We start from the raw sequence: 20772 nt of genomic DNA on the forward strand, positions 1-20772 counted from the left end.
CAACATGAGTCATGGATAGGAAGGAAGCAAAAACTAGTGACGTATGTTAACTAGTAACATACTCTCACTACCTAATGGACACACAAAACTAACACGCAACTTTTTTGCAGTCATAATTCTCTGTAATTCTCTCTTTTCATCTTTTGTATCTGATACCTCTCTCTCACTCTCATGATTTCGTGGAGTCAACATTTCTGACATTCTTCAACATTTCTTTTACAGACAACACTTACTCTATTTCTAATTAAGAAAATTACTTATGTTTCTCTGAATGTTGTTATCTCACAATTTGGGACCCAATGAAAACTCCTTTATGACCCATTCTGATAGAATTATAAAGTAAAAATGTCAAAAATTGCACCACGCAAACCAACAGGAGTTCACAGTCTCTCAGCATTTCACTTTAACAGTCGATTCTGTCCCCTTAAAAATTTATTTTTTCTGAGGCTGCTTACAATAGTCCTTTTTATATACAACCACAACAACCCGGAGCACTTACTTAAGCTAAGTGTGTATCCAGTGGATCTATTTAAACTGTGAGGCACAACAGTAGATTGGTGAGACAGACATTGACTTGTCAATCAATTAGCTGACAAATCTGTTTAATCCCTGTTGTGTTTGTTCTCTGTGTGTAAGTTTGTTTATGTGCTCCAGAAGATGGCAAATGGCAAATAAGATTTAAGACATTTAGTGTATGAGCACAGGTTATATTTTTATGTTGATGCAGCAGTTCATTTTTTATGTGTGTGTGTGTACTTTTGTGTATTTTTTGTGTATGTGTGTGCTTGTGATGAGTGAAAATGATCTGTTTTGACTAGAGGTGATTGATTATGCTTTTGTTTGTGTGTGCTGATTAGGACAATGTTGAATAATGGAACAAGGAGGTTTTGTGCCCTTACCGGCAGTAGAGGTGTCTCATTCTGTGTGTGTAAGGGCAAAGATCTGCGTGTGTGTGTCTAAATGGAGGAAACACATGAGAAGTCAAGTTGTTAAATGCCCAGGGTGATTATGATTTCATGCGACCTGGTCACGACAGAGCATAATCAATGGTCAGACCAGTAAATGACTTGTCTTGGCATAGGTGTGTGTGCTTGTTCTGTAGGTGTTTGTGTGTGTAATCTGCACGTTCAGTATGTTGTGTAACTGAACTTTTAGTGCTTACGAAACAAGAATAGTTAAGCCACAGAGAATGCAAAGTTTTTTCAAGTGAACTGACTTTGAATTAGTGTTTTTATGACAAATGCACATTCTTTTTCCACATCTACAGTGCATATCTTCACTGTTTACATGTGTCCTTAGCACCACACTACAATGCAACACCCTCACCTACTCCTGTACAGCTTTGTTGGTAGAATGGCATAATATAGTAGGGTTTTATCATTCAATATGTGGAGAGTATTATGTTACAATCAATGCACTGTATTTAAGCAATATTTACACTTAGCAAGCAAGCGGCACAACTGTGGACAATACAAGTCACTATGTTTAATGTCCAGGCTTCAGGTAGTCACTTCCTCTCTCATTTAATTTCTTATTAATTGAAGAAGTTAGGTGGATGTGTTAAGGAAGTGGGGTGGGGAGAGAGGGGTGGAGATTGAGCGGTAAGTGGAATTAAAATGACAAGCTGGCAATTAGCAACCCCCCTCCCCCCAAATCCTCTAAAGAGTAGGCTAATGTGGCTAATGTGGCTATCAGCTAAATGCTGGGGGTCTGGGTGTCTGTTTATATATGTGTGTAGAGGAGTGTGAATGTCCTCTGTGTTTACTTTACTGTATAAAATAAAAAAGTTAAAACAATAATTATGGTGGCAGTGACTTTTGTCCCACACATACACTAAAAAGCAGCAACGAGAAACAACAAAACTCCCAATGGAGATCCTGTTCACATAGTGCATAATCATCTGATCTTAAATGTTTTAAAGTGCAAGGATTATAATGAAAAACTCCTTGAAATGAAAGATTTTTTTAGTTTTTTTAAGATAGAGGAGAATTAGGTGTTAGAATGACTTCATAAGCATTACCAAATTTAGTAAATCACAGTTACTGTTATATGAGTGTTAAACCTAATAAAACATCAAGTAGCGGTTTAGACAGTGATTTTGTGCCAGATGAAGAAAAAATAAACGGTTAAATTGCAATGAGCCTAATAAAGGCATCGTATGGTAAGAATGTTTCATATGTAAACACAAATTAACATGTACCAGCTAATAGAGCACTCCACATTTCATTAAAGCTGTCAGACAATTTTGTCTGCTTTTTCTGCTGTCATATGAGAAGTACAGATATATCAAATCAAGGTCCATCTATTTTTCTGTAGGTTACATAATTGTGCTTTAAACATGAATAGTATTTCTCATCCCAAATTCAATTACTCTGACTATTCTCCTTGTGTGTCTTGCAGCACATTTCCTGGTTTGCCCTACCACAGCCTGTACCGGTGCAGGCCCAGCCATGGCCAACGTGTGCCCAGATGAGATAACTCGGTGCAGGCAGGGGGGTGTAGGGTGGGGGTGCACCAGGGAGGCCTGCCTCCTATGGAAAAAAGAGAACCTGGAGCCAGGCCAAGTCTTTCTTCCTTGCCGCCTCCCAACTCACTCCTTCTGTTATGTAGCAGGCCTTATGAAACAAGTCAATACGGAAAAGGAGCACAAGCAAACAAACAAATGAGTTTGAGTGTGTGTGTGCACAGAAGCACAGAAATAGAAGAATACACACACGTGTGGGGGGAAGAATTATCATGGAGAAAAGACGTGCAGTGACTTTCTTCATCAAAACCTTGGCAGACGATCAGAGAAGGGGAAGCTATTGTTGGAAGACACCCTCCCCTTTCCCTGTGCACACAGGCAAATGCAGTTGAATACACAGACAAACACACACACTGAAACGCACACACACTTAAGTGCACGCATTCTTCTACCTTCTTCCCTCCGCCCACACACTACTGCTTTCAAACTTCAGCAGAGAGCTGTGTGCCACTGTCACATCTTCTTTCCAAAGTCACAATTAAAGACACTGCATGTGTGTATGTGTATGAAAACTGTATGAGTGTGTGTATGTGTGTATGCGCCTGTGTTCAAGTGTGTGGTGGCTGCTTCGAAAAATTTTGATTGGCAAACTTTATCTGGGGCCCCCGAGGGACTGCGCAGCCACTGTAAACGATTTATCGGAAAAATGCATCCCAGAATGCACCTGGGGGGCTCTTGCCCCGGGGTGATTATTGAATGACCTCTGAGAGCGTGACTCCTGCTAACCTTCCTGCTCGTCAACAAATTAACTTCCCTCAGCAGTGAGGAAGGACTAGGACGACCCACACTACAACAGCGGTTTGGCAGCCATGTTTATGGCTGGGCTCTGATACAGAGTCAAATCCAAAAGAAACAGGGATGATGGACACTTTAACAGGTGACTGTGATAGGAAAGATCAAGTATTTATATTCATTATTTGCAGCTGCAAGTATTGAAGAAATCCACAATAAGACATCTGTCAGTATTCTGAGGGTCTTTATGCCTGATCCTTATGGTTCAGTCCACAGCAGTGCAGTGGTATTAGTTTGGTACATGTAGAAACAGATATAAAAGAGGTATTCAGATAATTTACCAAGTAAAGAAATGTACTATTACCATGTTGTGGAAATGGTCCACTGCAAGTGAAATTTCTGCATTCAAATCCTTCATTCAGCAAAAGTAGTAAGTATTATGAATAAAATGAGTGGTAGTCATTGTACAGTAGTCAAAGTAGTCATTGTGCAGTCCTCACGCTTTTTTCACATGGTTCTAGATTTCAGTGAACTTTGTTGGATCCTTAACATCTTAGCATTTGGTACATGCAGAAGTGTCAAAGTTTGGTCATATTGTATATTTAAACTGTATTCATGTTTAGTTACATCTCATACGGCTGAATGATTATGAAATGTTGTTATGCCTACCCAATCTGAATCTCAAAGCAGCAAGTGGTCCTCCATGGAAGGCCAGCATCAGTAAATCTGTGCCCTCCGGGCCTCCATCCAGGCCTGACCCCCACTGCAGCCCCTCCAGCCCCCCAGAGCAGCGCAGGTGCTGAGCTAGCCGTAGGGTGGCAGCTGAAGCCACCTCTTCAGCGACCAATGCCATGCTTAGAGGAGCCAAGCCTATATCAAAGCACATCAGCTCCTCTTGTCCTCCTCCCACCATCACAACTGCCCCAGATGGGTGCCAGGAGAGGAGGGTAGGTGGCACAGGGCAGGAGGCTAGGAGAGAGACCCCCCGTCGCTGGTCATACAGGATCAGAGAGGAGTCCTTCAAGCCCAGGAGAAGTGTGGTCTCTGAGGGGTGACGTGAGCAAGAGACAGGTTGGGAGGGCAGAGGGATCCGGGTGACAGAGAGGCGGTGCAGGCGTCCACGTGCACATTCATACACACAGGTGTCAGCCCAGGACCCTTCTGTGGGCCCCTGGGGTCTGATGGGCAGTTCCACGGACAGGAGCTGGTATGGCTGGAGAAGACTGAATTTACAGTCCAGAGGATTGCCCTCTGTCCGGATGGTGTTAAGAATCTGTCAGAAAGAGAACACGAAAACGGTTGAGAAAATTATTCACTACAGCACTAGAATAATTCAAGTGAGACACACTTTACTTTCAAAGAATATATCTGATCTGATTCAACAGTGCATATCTGAAGATCCTGCAGGAAGTGTTGGAGCCTGTACGTAATGTTTCATTAAGTGATTATTTATTGTGTTTTACAGAACTTTATTGAGACCCAATTTCTTGACTCTTATCTTAATGAAACATAAATGAAAGTGTTGTTGTTGTTTAGCTTTTTTTAATAAAATGTGTCTATACAAGATGCATGCTTGGTACTTAAAATGGCATTTGCGTTACTGATTTTCCTAAATTTTATTGAATAGTTAATTGTTTCTGGAGTTTTATTGTCCCTACCATGTCTGTCTCATCACAGAACCTGTTGCTGTGAATGATATATAAATAAGAATGTTTTCAGATGTCCGGAGAGCTGAAGATTCAAGTGGGTCAAACCACCTGGAGCTTGGAGTGTGAAGGTGTTATCTTTGTTAATGGATGTTGTGCATAACTACTCTTCTTCACCTTGCTAGAATATTTATACAAAACAAATGCTAAAAAGAATTAATATATATGACATTTAAATCTAAAATAATCCAAAAACATCACTAAAGTATCCTTGAAAAACACATGTTCTTTCCTTCTGAATGTTATACCACCAGTAAAAGGTTTTAACATGTGGAACTGAAACACTTACTGTGTGTATTTGTGTTGTGACAAACCAAGTATAACATTGCACATAAGGGAGAGGAGAAAAAAGATTTCTACACTTCTATCATATAACATACTATACTTTTACATAGTGTTTTATTGTACTTGTATAGGAAATACACATAATGGGCAAAACACAATGACACACACAAAAAAAAGAGTCTTAAGAGGTTCAATAAAACTACTCAACCTATGGTTTACATATATACTGAAGGCCTTTGAAACAACTCCTGTACATACAATTTTAATTTCTTCATTATTTAACCCTTTTAAATTAGCCCAATTTTAATTGAAAGACAGATAAAGAAGGAGAAAGAGCACATTGACAGAGAACAGTGAAATGGGTCATACCATGGCAGCAGCTCTACACCCTGTGGAGATGGAAGAAATAGAGTCTTCCGCTTTGCTCATAAACACTCAGCTGTCAATCAAAGCAGTTAATGATAAGACATTTCAACTCAAGGTCAACAACATCCTCTCTCTGAGCATACTGTGGCTTGGCACCCAGCGATAAACAAGCTCCTCTGTTTACCTGAGAGAAGTCAAGAGCTCAACGACAAGAAACAAGCCTTTTTCAGTGAAAAAAAGGATGATTAGAAAAGAAACCTGTAATTTATATTTATTTGACCAAGAATTTATATTATTTGCTTCTGGACCATGACAGTTAGTGGGAGAGGGTACAATGATCCCGCTAAGCAAGCAAGCATTGACACTGAGTGAGATAGGCTGTGCCACCGGTGGTACTGTCGATAAAACACCCACATGGAACCGAGCACAGTGGGAGGATGACAGGAGAAAACAGGCTGTACTAAACAGCAGCCCAACACTTTCACAGTCACTAACAGAGCTTTTTAGGGGGGATTTCACCTTAGCAAAGCCTCTATCAGAGGCCTGCATTGACCATGGCAGCTTTGGCTAAATGAGCCCATTCCTTTTCGCCATGTAGACAGAAAGACGGATCGGCTGCTTGCCTGTCTTCCTTCTTTCGCAAAGCTGCCCAGCCCAGTTTTTTGGCAGGCATGGCCAAAAAGGGACTTAGGGGGAGGAATAGAGTTTTTTTTGCCTGCCCATGGTCTACAGCAGGAGAGAAGCAGATGACTGTCCTCCTGAAAGCTTTTTTTCCTCTCCATAATCCCCCAGAGCTAGCTCCTGCTGCTCCCCAGGGGGTAGGTGCTGTGTGTGGATGTGTGTGTTTATTTGAGACAGCAGGCAAGAGGGGCTCAATTCATGTAAAGGGTGGGGTAGCCAGGGCAGGGTGCGGCTCTCTGGGTAGCTACATTTCAGCAGGGACAAAGTGACACATGCATATAATAATCTTGCACACAAACACATAGCAGGCACAGGTCCATCAAGTCCATCCACAGAGTGCTGTCACAGGAATCACAAGACCCACTTCAATTGCACAGACCCTGACCCCCCAACCTTCATCTCATCCTCTCTTGCTTTTCATCCCATGCCCAGCTTGCTAGTGCCCGCTGCCCGGTGTGCCAGCATGTCACCATGGCACCATCAGGGATGAGGTGCAGCTGATTCAGCTCAGCCTCCCATGACAGGTGACCCTTCAAGGAAAGAAGAAAAAGGGGGGGCATAGAGGAAATACTGTACTGCATGCCCTACTTCAAACACCAGCAAAACATTGACTTTCCACTTAAGCTACAGTTTCCTTCTCTTTTTACGCTGTGGCTCCCCTATAATATATATAAGTAGAACGCACTGGATTTTTCCCCCCACATATTTAAATAGATTTGCTGCTAAAAATATGACATTTTATGATTTCAGTGCAATAGTATTAGGAACCAGTCTACTGGCTTTTCCTGTACAGTGCATATTTTTTTATATACTGCAACACTTATATTCTATGTACAAAGGCAGGCCACTTTTCTTTCACTTAGAAGTTACTTGAGAATAGTTTCTCTAAGTTTTTTCTATTTTTTTTTTAGAGCTGGTTTCCACAATAAATGCGTAACATAAGTCCTAGTAATACAGTGTACAGTAATAGCTTCCATGCAGTTACCATATCATTACTTTACTCCTTCATAAGTATTTCTAAAAATATCATCATGTGTATTGTAACTGTCTGTGCTTCCTTTAATGTGATGTAACTCCCAGGTGATAATGACCAGCCATAGCATTCAGGGCTATATAAAGGACTTCTTGTGACTTTTTTTGTTTTGTTTTGAGCCGGACTTCACTTGTATCTTGACCTCTCGAACTCAACTGACTGATTCACAAGGGGGGGGGGGGGGGGGGATCACATTGCGATTCGAATGGAACAGGGAATGGTCATTTTTGCATTTCATTTCCACTGAAAAAAAATGTTAAAATGATGATGGTATGAGTTTTGCTGGAGTCTGTACCAAATAAGCATGTCCCCTTACATCTGGAAGACCTGATTTGTAGGCCAGGGCATCGCTGCAGCACTACAATGTTTCACCTATAATGTGATGTTGTGACATATTTTACCTTTATCAAAAAATTGCAGGTCCTGTGATTTGGATATTGCAGTTGGCCATATTGCGATTTCGATAATATTTCGATGAATTGGTCAGCCCTTAACTGGACCTGGATGTTTATGTGACTCGGACTGAAGCATCCTGTCAACTGCACAATAACAGTCCTCAAGAGTTACACGAGAGTGGAAAATGTATATAAGAGCATTTAATATACAATCTCAGCAAAAGTTACAGATGAATGTTCAGTGCTGAAAGCACACACTGAAAACTGCATATCCCCTCACTCAATCACACAGTGACAACATTTATTATAGCTAACACAGCTGCATTTCAACTCCAGGGCCATCTCCAGGGCCATGCTGGGCCTCATTTTCCGAGCAAAGGCAAAAAGCAAAAAGCCCCTGATGGAAACACAGCTGATCACAAGATTAGAGCACAGCACTAAGACTTTCAGGGTTAGGGTTTTCAATCTCACTGGAGTCACAAAACTGCAAACGCAACTGCTATCATAAGCATGACATAAAATGAACATCAGACAAATGATGAGACAGTTTACATGCAGGAATTATGTATGAATTTGTTAAGCCAACCCAACATTTTTTAAAGATAAAGCAGTTCAAAAAACTCTAAGAACAATTGGCTGTGTGATTATCAGGCTGCTTAAATCACTATGATGATGCTAAAATGCACAGATAGACAGAAATAAGCCAACAAGATGAGACCGAGTGAGAAGTGAGTACAGAGACAGTGAGCAGACCAAGAGAATAAGAAAGAGAAGAAAAAGGAGGTGGAGACATGAGGCAAAAGAGACAGATGCATAGAGAGCACAGACAGAGTAAGTAAGAGGAAAAGAAAGACGAGGAGAAGGCGAGGGAGAGAGAGACAGACAGAGAGAGGCCTCTAGTAAGTAGCTTTCTCCTGGTTATTGGTTTCAGTGACTGGTCAAAACTATTCTTCTCCATTCTTCTCCTCTCTCTCTCGCTGGCACCTTTTTTTCCCCTCCGTGGCGTGAAAGATAAAGCGGACGGGCCCAACTGTGTGGCTGGCCCTTGTTCACAGCAGTGGCCTTTTGAAGCCAATTTTCCAGCTCACGGAGCAGAGAAAGACAGGGAGAGACGGGTAGAGAGACGGAGGGACTCGGAGGAGAGTCGAGAGATGAAGGGATGAGGGGTGCTGAGGGGGCGGGGGATGGCAGTGGGAAGTTTTAGGTATGTGAAATAGGGTTAGTGGCTGTACTGATGTGAAAAAATGCACAGGCACAGCAGAATTACTAACCAGAATATTCCTCACACCCACTGCCATAATTGGTACAAGTGAAGATAATTGTAGTATGGAGGGAATATTATTCACTAGACTAAAAATGTTTCCTCTGTGACTTTTGACAAAGCCGTGGAGCTTAGGGGTAATGCAACACATTTTCTCTGTCAAACGATAATTTTAGTGCATTGCTAAAATATGCTTTTAAGGTCCTTTAATTTTGCAGATTAAGACAGCAACTTTTTATGTTTTGAGGAGAATTTGACAATTTTACACCATTAAATTAGCCTCCAAAGCACCATAAAAGTGGCAACTATTCTTGCAGTTGAGTTACAGATTAAAATGTTTAATTTTACATTTATGGTTGTCATTACCCATTGGTCTGTTCAGGGCTTCCTTATTTTTCTAGAGATGAATGCCTCAAAATGCAGCTCTAAAGTGAATAATAATTACAAGAGAGCGGTTATCACACAAAAGTAGATCAAAAAAACTGTGGAGAACTGTTTAGTGACAGATAACAGGATAGTCATACGCTTCAAAAAAGCAAAACAGCAACAAAAAAACATGAGTGCATCCGTAAACACATATATTCATAACTAATTATAAAAACATAACAAAGCTAGTCATTTCAAACTTCTGCTCCCATCTTTCAACACGATTATTTAATTCCTGGAAATGGTTTGTGTGTGAAACAGACAGAGTTGGGGTTGAAGGAGGGAAGCATGAATAAGGATCATTAAAAATGTTAACTGGCTGCATAAAAATGAACTATGTGTTTTCCTCTCCTTCCCACCCCCCTACCCCCTGCATACCGTGGCTCCACTTATCAGGAAGAAGGGGAGGGGGGGGGTACGAATTAAGACCACATAGGGAAAGAAATCAGACTTTTTTAAATGCCGAGAGACTGGCTAGAAAATTGGCTTAGTGCGGCAGATAGCGAACTGAACAAAAGGAACATATATATGAGCTTGAAGTGATTGAAGTAGCTGGCGTCTCCCGATGTGTGCCCGGCGTTTGATTCCCGCCACGGCTCTTACATAAACTGCTCGCTTAATTTCACACCACGCATCTGAAAAATGACAACAAACGCTTTCATTAGAGCACGATGCCGCAGCCCCACGAAGAGACTTTAATGTTCTTGAAGCGTGGAAGAAGGAAGGAGGAGAAGGAGGATGGGGAATGGGGGGGGGTGAAGGAAATGAAGAGAATAAACTAGGTGAAAGAGTGTGATAAATGTGGAGAGCGTTCCAAAAACAAGACGCAGAAAAGCCACAAACAACATCTGCTTTGATTATTTCAATATTCATGTGTGTCCCCCCCCCGCCATCTCCAATCCCTCCCTCATTCTCTGCTGGAGAATTTGTTTCCTTAGCTTGCAATTGGTAACACTCATCTTTCCTCCTTCTTGTCGATTCTCTCCCTTCTCTCTCTGCTTTGGTGTGGCGAATATTTAGCATATGCTTACTGAGGTATACGATACAGAGTAGAGTTAAGCACGGTTCGGTAATTTGGGGTCTTTCATCTGCTCTCGGCTCAAGGCCAACTCTACGTTGACATGGAATCGGGTCACAAGTAGGGTTTTGCCAGAAGCCATGGGGACGTGTTCCTTAGCTTCAATGTGTCTGAGTGTATGAGGGTGTCTCTGTGGATGTGTAGGCGATTTTCTTCATGCTGTACCACAGCTTAGCTCTCCTGCTTATTTCATATGGTGATGCATAGAGGTGCAACACAGAGGTGCCACCCTAGAGGTGACTAGCACACCATCCCCAATCCAATCCATAACAACAACAACACGAGTCTCTACAAAACAGATGAGTTTTTTCACTGTGTCCTTTCTATATGTGTGGAGGAAAAACCTGGTGATGTCACAAATGATAAAAAAAAATATGATGAAATAACTTTTTATTTTTCTTCAATGATTTTATGATGGCAGCTTGGTTCAATGTTGAAGTTTTACAGCATACTTTGTTCTGTGGCCTTTTTTTTAAACACACACCTGCAACTAAAAAGTGTAGAGTGATTAGTAGAGATTTTATAGTGGCTTTCTAAAGGCCCTTCACAAGAGGAAAAAGAAGGCAGCCAGTCCATTATTGGATATTACTGTTTAGTGGGAATTAACTATTTTTTATTAGGAGTTAGATAACTGTTGAACTGAAGATCTGAGTCATAGAAATAAATACCAGCAACATCAAACAAACTGTAAAAAAAGTTTTTTCTAATATTTAAATAATTATTTTCCCTAGAAATTAGTAATTCCATTTAAGAAGCCTGATGTAAACCATCAACCACTATGAGAGCTAAAAGCTGCAAATACCAGTGATTTCTAAAATGTCAGTGGTGCTGATGTACATCAATTATGTTTAGTTATTAGTTTGATTAATATGTATTTTATTTCTTTTTACTGGCCTAAATCTGTCTGTTTGCTCCTTTTACTACCCAATATACACAACTGAGACAAGATACAATGAACATCATGAAAACACAACAGACAAACATGTGAGCAACAAAAAACCTTAGATGAACAGTCTGAGTAGTCACAACCATTGTGGTTAAAAAAATGTGGTAATATGTGTTACATTTGTTACAGTATTACTATTGAGGATCAGGCCTTTACCTCCCCCTTCAGAATACCCCTTCACACATCTAACAATCTCTGGAAAAATGGACAAAAGTTTTTCCATACTATGATGAAATATCAACAAGCTGTTTATCAGACTCTTTTGGTAAAATTGTGAATGTATTGAGAATGTATCTATCCCTATGATCAGAATTAGAATTTCTAATAGAATAATGTGGATTTATGGACTATCTATCCCATATACTGTATAAATATCATCTTGGACTCAGAGCCAAAAAGTGTAAGTTTTAGGGCATAATCATATTGGTTGACTAACTTTTTTGTACCCTCATTGTTTTTACATCTCAAGCATAGCAAAAAGGATGATATTTACATCAAATAGGTTTGACTATACATTGTCTGGGAATAATTTTCTACTGGGGCTCATTGCATTTCTTAGGATATGTGTCTTTCTTCTTGTTTCACCACATGTCATCATCACTACAGTCTCTCATTCAGTATGTTGTATTACGGATAGTACAGCAGAGATGCCAACAGTCCAGGCTTTTGTAAAAATGGACAAACGCGTGTATCTGTTTACCTTGAGGCCATCGGTGGCTGAGCAGCCCAGCAGGACCAGGTTGTTCCTGTGTGTGTCTGCTGGAGTCCAGGGCCACAGGTCCTCACCGGGCTCATCCAGGTTCCACCAACACAATGCGACATCTTGGAGATGGTTGAGACCCACATGTCTTTGGAGCCTCCGTCCCCGTCCACTCACCTCCACACACACAATCTGGACATGGAAACACACGTATGAACTGTTGCTCTTGCAAAACGGGCGATAGAGCTAAACAGACAGACCATATAAAGATAAGCATCTCATATAAAGACTGAGTTAAAAAATATCTGTGAAAGAAAGGAAAGTTATTGGAGCATCAGCACCTTAAACTCAGTGATTCACCCAGCTGAAGCCTCACACACCTGAAGGCTCTAAAACTTTCATATCTGGAGCCCCAAATATCAGTCTGCTGTCCTTCCCCCATCTACTTTATGTTGATGTCTAAGGTTGTTTTTTATCTTCCATTATTAATGTCCTTGCGTGTGTGTTTTGTTCTGTCGGGCTTGTTGTTTTAGTGATGTGCATATTTTTGGGAAGGTCCGCCACGCTCTACAGGCCACAACACAGAGACACACAGTAATGAGCTCTCGTGGCACTTGGGAGGGTGGGAGGGGAGTGCACAAACATGCACAGAAAAGAGAAAAACAACAAAGGAGAAGACGCAAAAGAATAAATGCAATATATATATATATGTGCTGAAACTGGCGTAAAAAGACTACATAAACACACATTACAGACACACGAAGCAAAGACACACACAGACTATTAAACAAACAGGCCTCTATCCAGAAGCACTTTTAAAGAAGGTGAAATTGCAGGTCTTAAACTGTGACCCTGTCTTTCATGTACACCACAGCTCATTCCCACTCCACATAACACATGCACGCGCACACAGACCCATATTCATACAGGCCTTTTATACACTTTTTTATCTCCAGTCACACTCGCTAACACAATGGATCAGCTACATGAGTCAATGCTGCACACACACACACACACACACACACACACACACACACACACACACAGGCATGCACATCCACATACACACGAGACCATGCACACGAATGTTCATAACCTTCGTCACAGTGAAGAGGAAATGACAGACAGATGGAGGACAAAGGTGAAGTAGGAAAAAAGAGGGATAAAAAAATTGTGGTAGAAAAGAAAAATGGTTTTAGTGTAGATACAGGAGTGAAGAACAGGGAAAAAGGTGATGGGTGTCTTCATGGACTGCAGATTTGTGTGCAGTGAATAAGGGAGGGGGGTATGCACGAATGACTGAATGAATGAATGAATGAAACAAGTACACATAAGGACACACAAGGTAAAATGTGTTTTTGAAAAAGATCAATGATTATCTGAATTCCAGAAAAAGAACAACCCATTGTAAAGTCAGGATCTTTAAACTGGAAAGTCAAAAGTAGTAATATCAGATGATCTCATTTGAAATTTAAAAAAAGGTTCAAAAAGCATACTCCTAGAACAAAAAAAATTATATTAAGGCCAAGAAACATGCAAAAATTATTACATTGACCAGCTGTACTGTATGAATACAGCAAATTTGAGGCTCACTGATCCATGTCTGCCCTACTAACCCTTTGGTGTGTGTGGAGGGGAGTGGGGGGATTTGTTTTGGACACAAAATACAGACAGGAATGAAAAAGATGGAAGAACATATGAGGATAAAAGGAACAAAGAGTTGCCCCCAAAAAGCCAAACGGGAGATCAGTGACAGATTAGAAATGGAAAGGAAGGAAAAAAAAAAATCAGAAAATCACTGGGTTAATAACACACTCTATCTCTACCCCCCTCCTCTATCCCTCCATCCCTTGCCATCTCTTGCCTCTTCTAGTTTTTTTCTGCTGGCGTTTGCTGGTCAGCAATAATCAAAAACCACTTTCTGTGGGCCGGATTAGTTTAGCCTCCCCTCAACACCCCCCACTTTCCCTTCTCCAGCTTAGCCCAGTGGACCAGGGCAATGTGTGAGTTTGTGTGTGTTGTGGGGGGGATGGGTAGCAATAGCCGTGCATGTGTGTGCACATATGTGTGTAAGTTTGCAGGCTGTATGCATGTGTGCGGCGTATATTGTGGGGTGGTGGCTGAATGTGCGTGTGTGTACGTGTGCGGAGGCAGGAGGGGAGGGCGTGTGTCTTATCAGGGCTCTGCTTCTGGAGACAGACACACGGCAGGAACGATTGCTTTTACACAAACCAACATGCATGCACATACACGCGCTCACACACACACACACACACACACACACTAACAAAAGGGCCTGGCAGTAATGTGATAATGCCAGGGTTAGTGGTTAGCCAGCTAGTGAAGGAGGACACTGTGTAGTTTTGTTTTTGGGGAGGGAAGAAGATACGATACATAACCAGACCTGTTAGTGACGCCTATGGAAAGTCCTTTAAACCTGTGTGCTTCTCAATACACCACTTTATGAGAAACCAATACACAAACAAGGCAGTTGCAAAAAGTTACAGGCAACGTTGAGGGGCATAATCAAACCTATGTACATCCCTACTGATAAGCAGAAAGCTGTCAAAAGCAGCTCATGACACATCTGTTGTGTGCCACACAAACTGGACAAACATACATCATTCACAGATTTCCCTTATTATCAGAAATGGTTAAAGAAAACACAGTGCCTTTACAGCTGTGATAATGGCGAACTGGTTCGTGTCAGGGCACTGCATTAGATTAACTTTATAATGTAACTTGCATGCAGAACAGAGTTGATCAGGGGATGAAATGTGAAGGCATCAACACTCCAACAAACCTAACACACTAACAATATGGCTCTCAGTAGTAGAACATGTAGGTAAATTGTTTGTATTGAATGAGAAACAGTACATATGAGGAAAAAAGTTCAATCTTTGATAGAAAATGAAGTCAGGCAGAATGAAGATTTAATTTGTTGCATTTGCTTTTTCATTTTCTTGTGTTTTCATCGACTCCTGACGGTTCTTTAGATTTTTTCTAAGAAGTGAAACTTTCGTCCTGAACACACAAATACACTGACACTCTTCATATGTACTGCATGTATTACTTTACCTTGATTTCAGAGGACGACAGTTTGTCCGTTCGTCTGCCGCTCTCTGCGGAGTTCGGGTTCTTCTTGTTGACATAAACTGCACACACCTGGCTCTGCTCCAGGAAGGTCAGCAGAATCAGCCCATCACCGAGCACCGCTGCGAATGACATCATCGTATTTGTCACTGAATATATACAACAAATAAAGAGCATATCTACCATGTATTTGGGTTAGTGATAGTCCAATACAGATTGCAGTTTAAAGCATGAAAAGAGCACATGTTTTTCTCTTTACAGGGAAGAAAGTCACAAACAGTTGAACAAGAATATTAAGACAGTCAAATTGTGCCTTAAATTGGTTACTAAATTATTAAATGTTATTTAGCATTTTAATGGATATGTGTGTCTAAGTCTTCCATACACAACTTTTTTTTTTTTTTTTAAAGACTTTTATAATTAGTGTCGATATGCGTTATGTTTTAATTCAGCAGTGGGCAACATTTTCCTCCAGATTAAAAAGAAAAGAAAAGGCCACACACTGGAAAACTGAACAGAAACATGATGTCCATAACTACGTATAGTGTTAATCTACATTAATTTAGTAGATATGACAGGCTGCTCTACAATAGACTATTTTCCATCTCAGAAAGTCTGCATCTTTGTTTCAAAAAATAAGAACTTTCTCTTAGGTGATGTCTTTTTTGCAGGTGTATGAGTCTAGTGGGGTTACAATGAAAATATTGCTTAAAGACTTCACTTCAGTGCAGTATCATATTTTAAGTTGTATTTTGTCCTCGTGTGGTTCATTTGCTCTTTACATAGTAGAGTATGCAACAGAGTATGCACGCTTATGTTTAATTTCAGGAGAAGCTCAGTATTTTCCCCACTGTCTCTCATTCTTTCTTACCCTCATCTCTCCCTTACTCCGTAATTTCAGCCATATCTAGATTAGTCTCCCATCTTCTGTCTTGTTTTTCTCTCCTCCTTGTTTTCACCCCTTAGCTCCACTCATATCCTGTCTTCTAACTTCTGTCTCATTTTTTTCCACATATTCTATCTTGTTTTTCACTGATTCTTTTCTGTTCTCTTTTCCTTTCCTCCTTTTCCCTCCTCAACTCTCCCCACCTTTTTATCCCGTCTTCTCCTTTCCACTGCCTCCTGTTCCTTTGTATTTCTTTCTTTTCCTCCTCTCTCTCTCCTCTCTTCCCCTCATATTGCAGGCTCTAAGGCCTTTTTGTGGTAGAAGAACACACTTGATCCTGTTCAACTCTTCACGAGCTGCATGGAAACGCTGATTAGCAATTAAGCCCCTCTCTCCTTCAAATTAATCTGTTTATGAAACCAATTAAATGGAAAGGGGGGGTATTACACATGTCTCTCAGATATTCTGCTTTGAGTTGTACGAGTAAGGCTGCACCCCGAGATTTAGAAATCTAACCAGCAATTAGCCATGGTATGTGTGTATTTATAAATGTGCGAGTATTGGTATGATTACAGTTCACATCATCTTGTTGTGTGAAACGTTCAAATTAATATGCAAATATTCAAGAGACAAGTGAAACATTGCTAGACAAAACAGAAAAAGTAGCATCTTAAAATCAGGTCAACTGAGTGCAATCCCTCTGTCACGATGCTGAAGTTGGATTATGAGGTATTTGTTGTAAAAACTGGTTCAAGGCTTAAATCATTACAAAATACAGCCATTAACAAAGTCTTGGCTTTACGAAACAACGTTTAATGCAATAGTAAGCGTCTTTGTAATAGATTACAGACAAATCAAGTTAAATGCAGTTTAGTATTGATCTCTATGGGTGTCTATAAACGGGATTAAGTTTAATCCCATTCATTCCCAAATGAAGGAGCGGATATAAAAACAGGCTGTGGCCCAATAGGGAACCAGGTGGCTGATTTGATATTAAGGGCCAGACCTTCATGACCTAGCCCTTCACCCCAACACACCCCCATAAACACATCCACAAACCCACTTAGTGTGTACATTCATATTTACTCCCTATACACACAATGCACACATATGCAGATCACCACATGTAGAGCCATACATGTAAACCTGCATCACATGTTATGCATGTACAGTTACATACGACAGTGCATGCACATAAACATGCATTCAAACCTACAAGCACATAACAAACTAGCCACACTGTAAAGCACACACACACACAGTTCCCCTCTCATACACACATTCCCCTAAATCCATTTAATGCCATCTCCTCAGCAGCATGTTGACATAAGAGGCCAATAGGCTTAGCCAAAGCACATTTAAACATGGGTAAATGAAACCAGCTACGAAAAATCACTTAAGGATGCTTAATCGAGGAGCATATGCGCAGCTTGGCCTCGTCATCGGCCAGAGGAAGCTGGTAATACTTTGATGGTGTAAAATAGAACATGTAATCTCTGTATGATGCAATCGCAGCTCACAGCAGACACAGGAAGGTAACCAGCGTAGTAGGTTTAAGAAGTTTATCATCCAAATACTAGAAAATGGTTAGTGACAAATAGTAAGTACAGTGTTAATTGTGGAGTTAAAAGTATTGACAGAAATGTACATATTTTTAGAATTTTCAATCAAAAATAAAAAAGGACAAAGACACAACAGATTATGACTTAAAACCTGTCTGATGGTGCTCCTTAATATGTGACTCCTTAACCATAGGGGGAATGTGATCCTGCAGTATTTTTTTTATTCAAACATACAGACAGTAATGAGGCATGTGTCTTTCAACATATGCCACATGCACACAAATCTGTCACAACTTCAATGTAATTGTAAACTCTTTGGTAATTATATGTTGCAAATGTATGACAGTGTGATCAAGTCTGGCTTGCTATTCTAATTGTCTCAGGCTAATTTAACAAGTGACAGATGTTAGAACAGCCTCTAACCTACTACACCCCCCTACACACACACTCACACAAAATCCCCGGAACCCACCCTCTCACAACCATTACTCTAATAATTAGTGCCTCTGAGGCTTTGAATGGAGCGCAGCGGGAGACGAGTGGGTGTATGTGTACCTGGGTATGTGCGGGTGTGTATTCGTGCACCTCAGTATGTGTGTTTGTGTATGTACTTGTGTGCATGCATGCTTGTAAATGTGAGTGGACATACATTACTGACAGTGCTTGCAAGTCCACGCAAAAGAGATTGTGTATTTGCAGTTACATACATATATGTGTAAGAACAAGTGTGCTTTGAGTGAGTGTGTGTAAAACTGAGCGAGAGTGTGTGTGTGTGTGTGTGTGTGTGTGCACTGTGGGGGCTTTATCAGGTGTCTGGAGACCACGGGCGGAAGCAGGGAGGGCGGTGTTATGAACAAATAATTGATACAGAAAGAAAGAAATAATTAGCAGATTTGGGCCGGTGTCTGCGGCCCTTTATTCTCTCCTGCCAGGTCTGCAGAGTAAGAGGAGGAGGTGGGGAGGGTGGTACTCCCTGGAGGAACACGCAATGGAGGAAAAAACACTGATGGATGCTCTTAAGGGATGGCCCCTGGACACACACAGCACAAAAGGATTTGCCCACAATTAGCTGGCAGAGTTGCCTAGCTCACCTGTGGCACCTGTTATGTGTTTGAGTTGGTGTGTGAGTGAGAGTGTTTGCGTGACAAAGTGGTAAAGCGAGATGAGCGTACGTGTGTGTGTGTGTGTGTGTGTGTATGTGTGTGTGTGTGTGTGTGTGTGTGTGTGTGTGTTGGAGATGTCTGAATGTATCTGTGGTGAGCAGGTAAGCAGGTTTTTGCAACTGACAGTGTGACAAAAAGTGCGTGGTATACCATTTTTTTGTTTTTTTAGATATTGTACAGGGAAATTTGAATGATAATGTGGCTACTGTTGTTTGTATGTATATAAGACTGTGGGCATTGATAGCCAGGCCATGCAGTGCAAACAACATCTTTAAATCTTCTTACATCATGGTGAACCTTTGAAATATTTAAGTCATATTTACACCATAATTTTATTCAGAGCATTCAAGAATGGCAACAATAAGGAAGAAGGCATTCTTTCATGTTATAATAGGTGTGATGGTTATGCAGCAGAGCTAATTAGCATCAGCAGCACACCAGTAACACACAATCAGAGGAAGAAATGTCCTCAAAGATCTTAAAGCTTCAGTGTAATGGTTATTGCACTCACATTTACATATTTAAAAATAACAAGAACATAAAAAAGTGTCCAACATTGAGAACAAACTTTCTGTTGGAGTACTACACTGTTGTCTGTAAAGTCAGAATAAAACATTCTGGTCTCTTCTTGTGAAATGCTTCATTATTTATTATATGATTTGTTTTTGATAGATAAAGTGTAACTGGGACTTAGTATGTAATCACTACACCTGGTCAAAGGTGATTACTGATGTGTATAAATAGAAATAAAAAGAGGAATGGGTCTGGAAACAAAATTGTTCCAACTTCCAACAGTATATTAAAGAAGGACACTTAGATTAGAAACAAGAAAAGAGTAACAAACCATCAGTCACAGTGTTTGCTGGTAGTCGGCCCACTAATGTGCGGTCTACACAAACTTGTTCCAGTTGAGGTCCCTTCAGTGTCAGGGTCACCATTATGCCACTGCTCAGCATAAGCTGCATGCACAAACACATACACAGAAATATTTGTTATTTTACAGTTGTGAATTAACTACACATGTGGGTAAAAAGCTGGTAATAAGGTTCATGTGTTGTGATAATAACATAAAATTGTTACTTGAACACTATAATATGGAAAAAATGGAAGAAATCTCAGAAAGACCCACAAAGGAAGGATGCGTCTTCCAGGATGGACACGCACATGTTGTATACATCGGTGAATATACAGAATATATTCAACAAAATTAACAGAGCAACGTTAACCCTACAGAACTGTTAAGTGTCATATTATTATAATAACAACATTGCTGTGACTCTACATTCAGGTTCTGTCACTTCCTGAAACTGAAAAGATGTGTGTGTGTGTGTGTGTGTGTGTGTGTGTGTGTGTGTGTGTGTGTGTGTGTGTGTGTGTGTGTGTGTGTAAGTTTGGCTCTGTGTGTCTGTGTGCATACTGTAACGTAGTTGGTGGGCTAAGGAGGGTGTGTACCTGGCAACAATGCTTGTTTCTCCATCTGGTGTGAACGCAGGTGTTGGTCAGCAACAGCTCCTGAGCGAGCATAATAGGTACAAAAAAAAAAAAAAAAGGAAGACACAGAGTGAGTGAGAAAAGCATAAACTATAGTTACAGTATATGTAGTGGGACCAGAGAACCTGAGGCAACATGTAACCACAGGCCATAAATAGATCTGATGTTATGCACTTGCAGAATTAGGATTAAAGGTTCAGTGTGTGACATCTAGAGGTGAAGGAACCAGCTGCATTTTTTGAGTCACCCTCACATACGGTGACTGCAAAAATTGGTGTCCAGTCAGTGTTTACTGTGTTCAGACTGAGCTTTTTTTTGAAGTGAAAGGATATTTACTCTGATCCACCCTCAAACAGAGTGAAGAGAGTCTGTCCTGAGCTACTGTAGACACATAGTGGGCCCTTTGTAGATATAAACTGCTCATTCTAGGGTAACTAAAATATA

The 20772-nt window shown here is 40.7% G+C and overlaps 1 protein-coding gene across 2 annotated transcripts in view; it reads right to left on the minus strand.

The window, feature by feature from the left end:
• wdpcp (WD repeat containing planar cell polarity effector) overlaps positions 1–20772 on the minus strand; it is a 78640-nt gene that overhangs the window by 27606 nt on the left and 30262 nt on the right. For both annotated transcript variants that reach the window (XM_030155771.1, XM_030155770.1), the window contains exons 6-10: positions 20290–20349; positions 19682–19796; positions 15212–15348; positions 12134–12325; positions 3926–4529 (exon numbers count right to left, since the gene is read on the minus strand). In XM_030155771.1, the coding sequence (XP_030011631.1) occupies positions 3926–4529; positions 12134–12325; positions 15212–15348; positions 19682–19796; positions 20290–20349 (1108 nt within the window). The remainder of the gene's footprint in view (positions 1–3925; positions 4530–12133; positions 12326–15211; positions 15349–19681; positions 19797–20289; positions 20350–20772) is intronic.

This window comes from Sphaeramia orbicularis, chromosome 15, assembly GCF_902148855.1.
Source record: "Sphaeramia orbicularis chromosome 15, fSphaOr1.1, whole genome shotgun sequence".
Lineage (NCBI taxonomy): Eukaryota > Metazoa > Chordata > Actinopteri > Kurtiformes > Apogonidae > Sphaeramia > Sphaeramia orbicularis.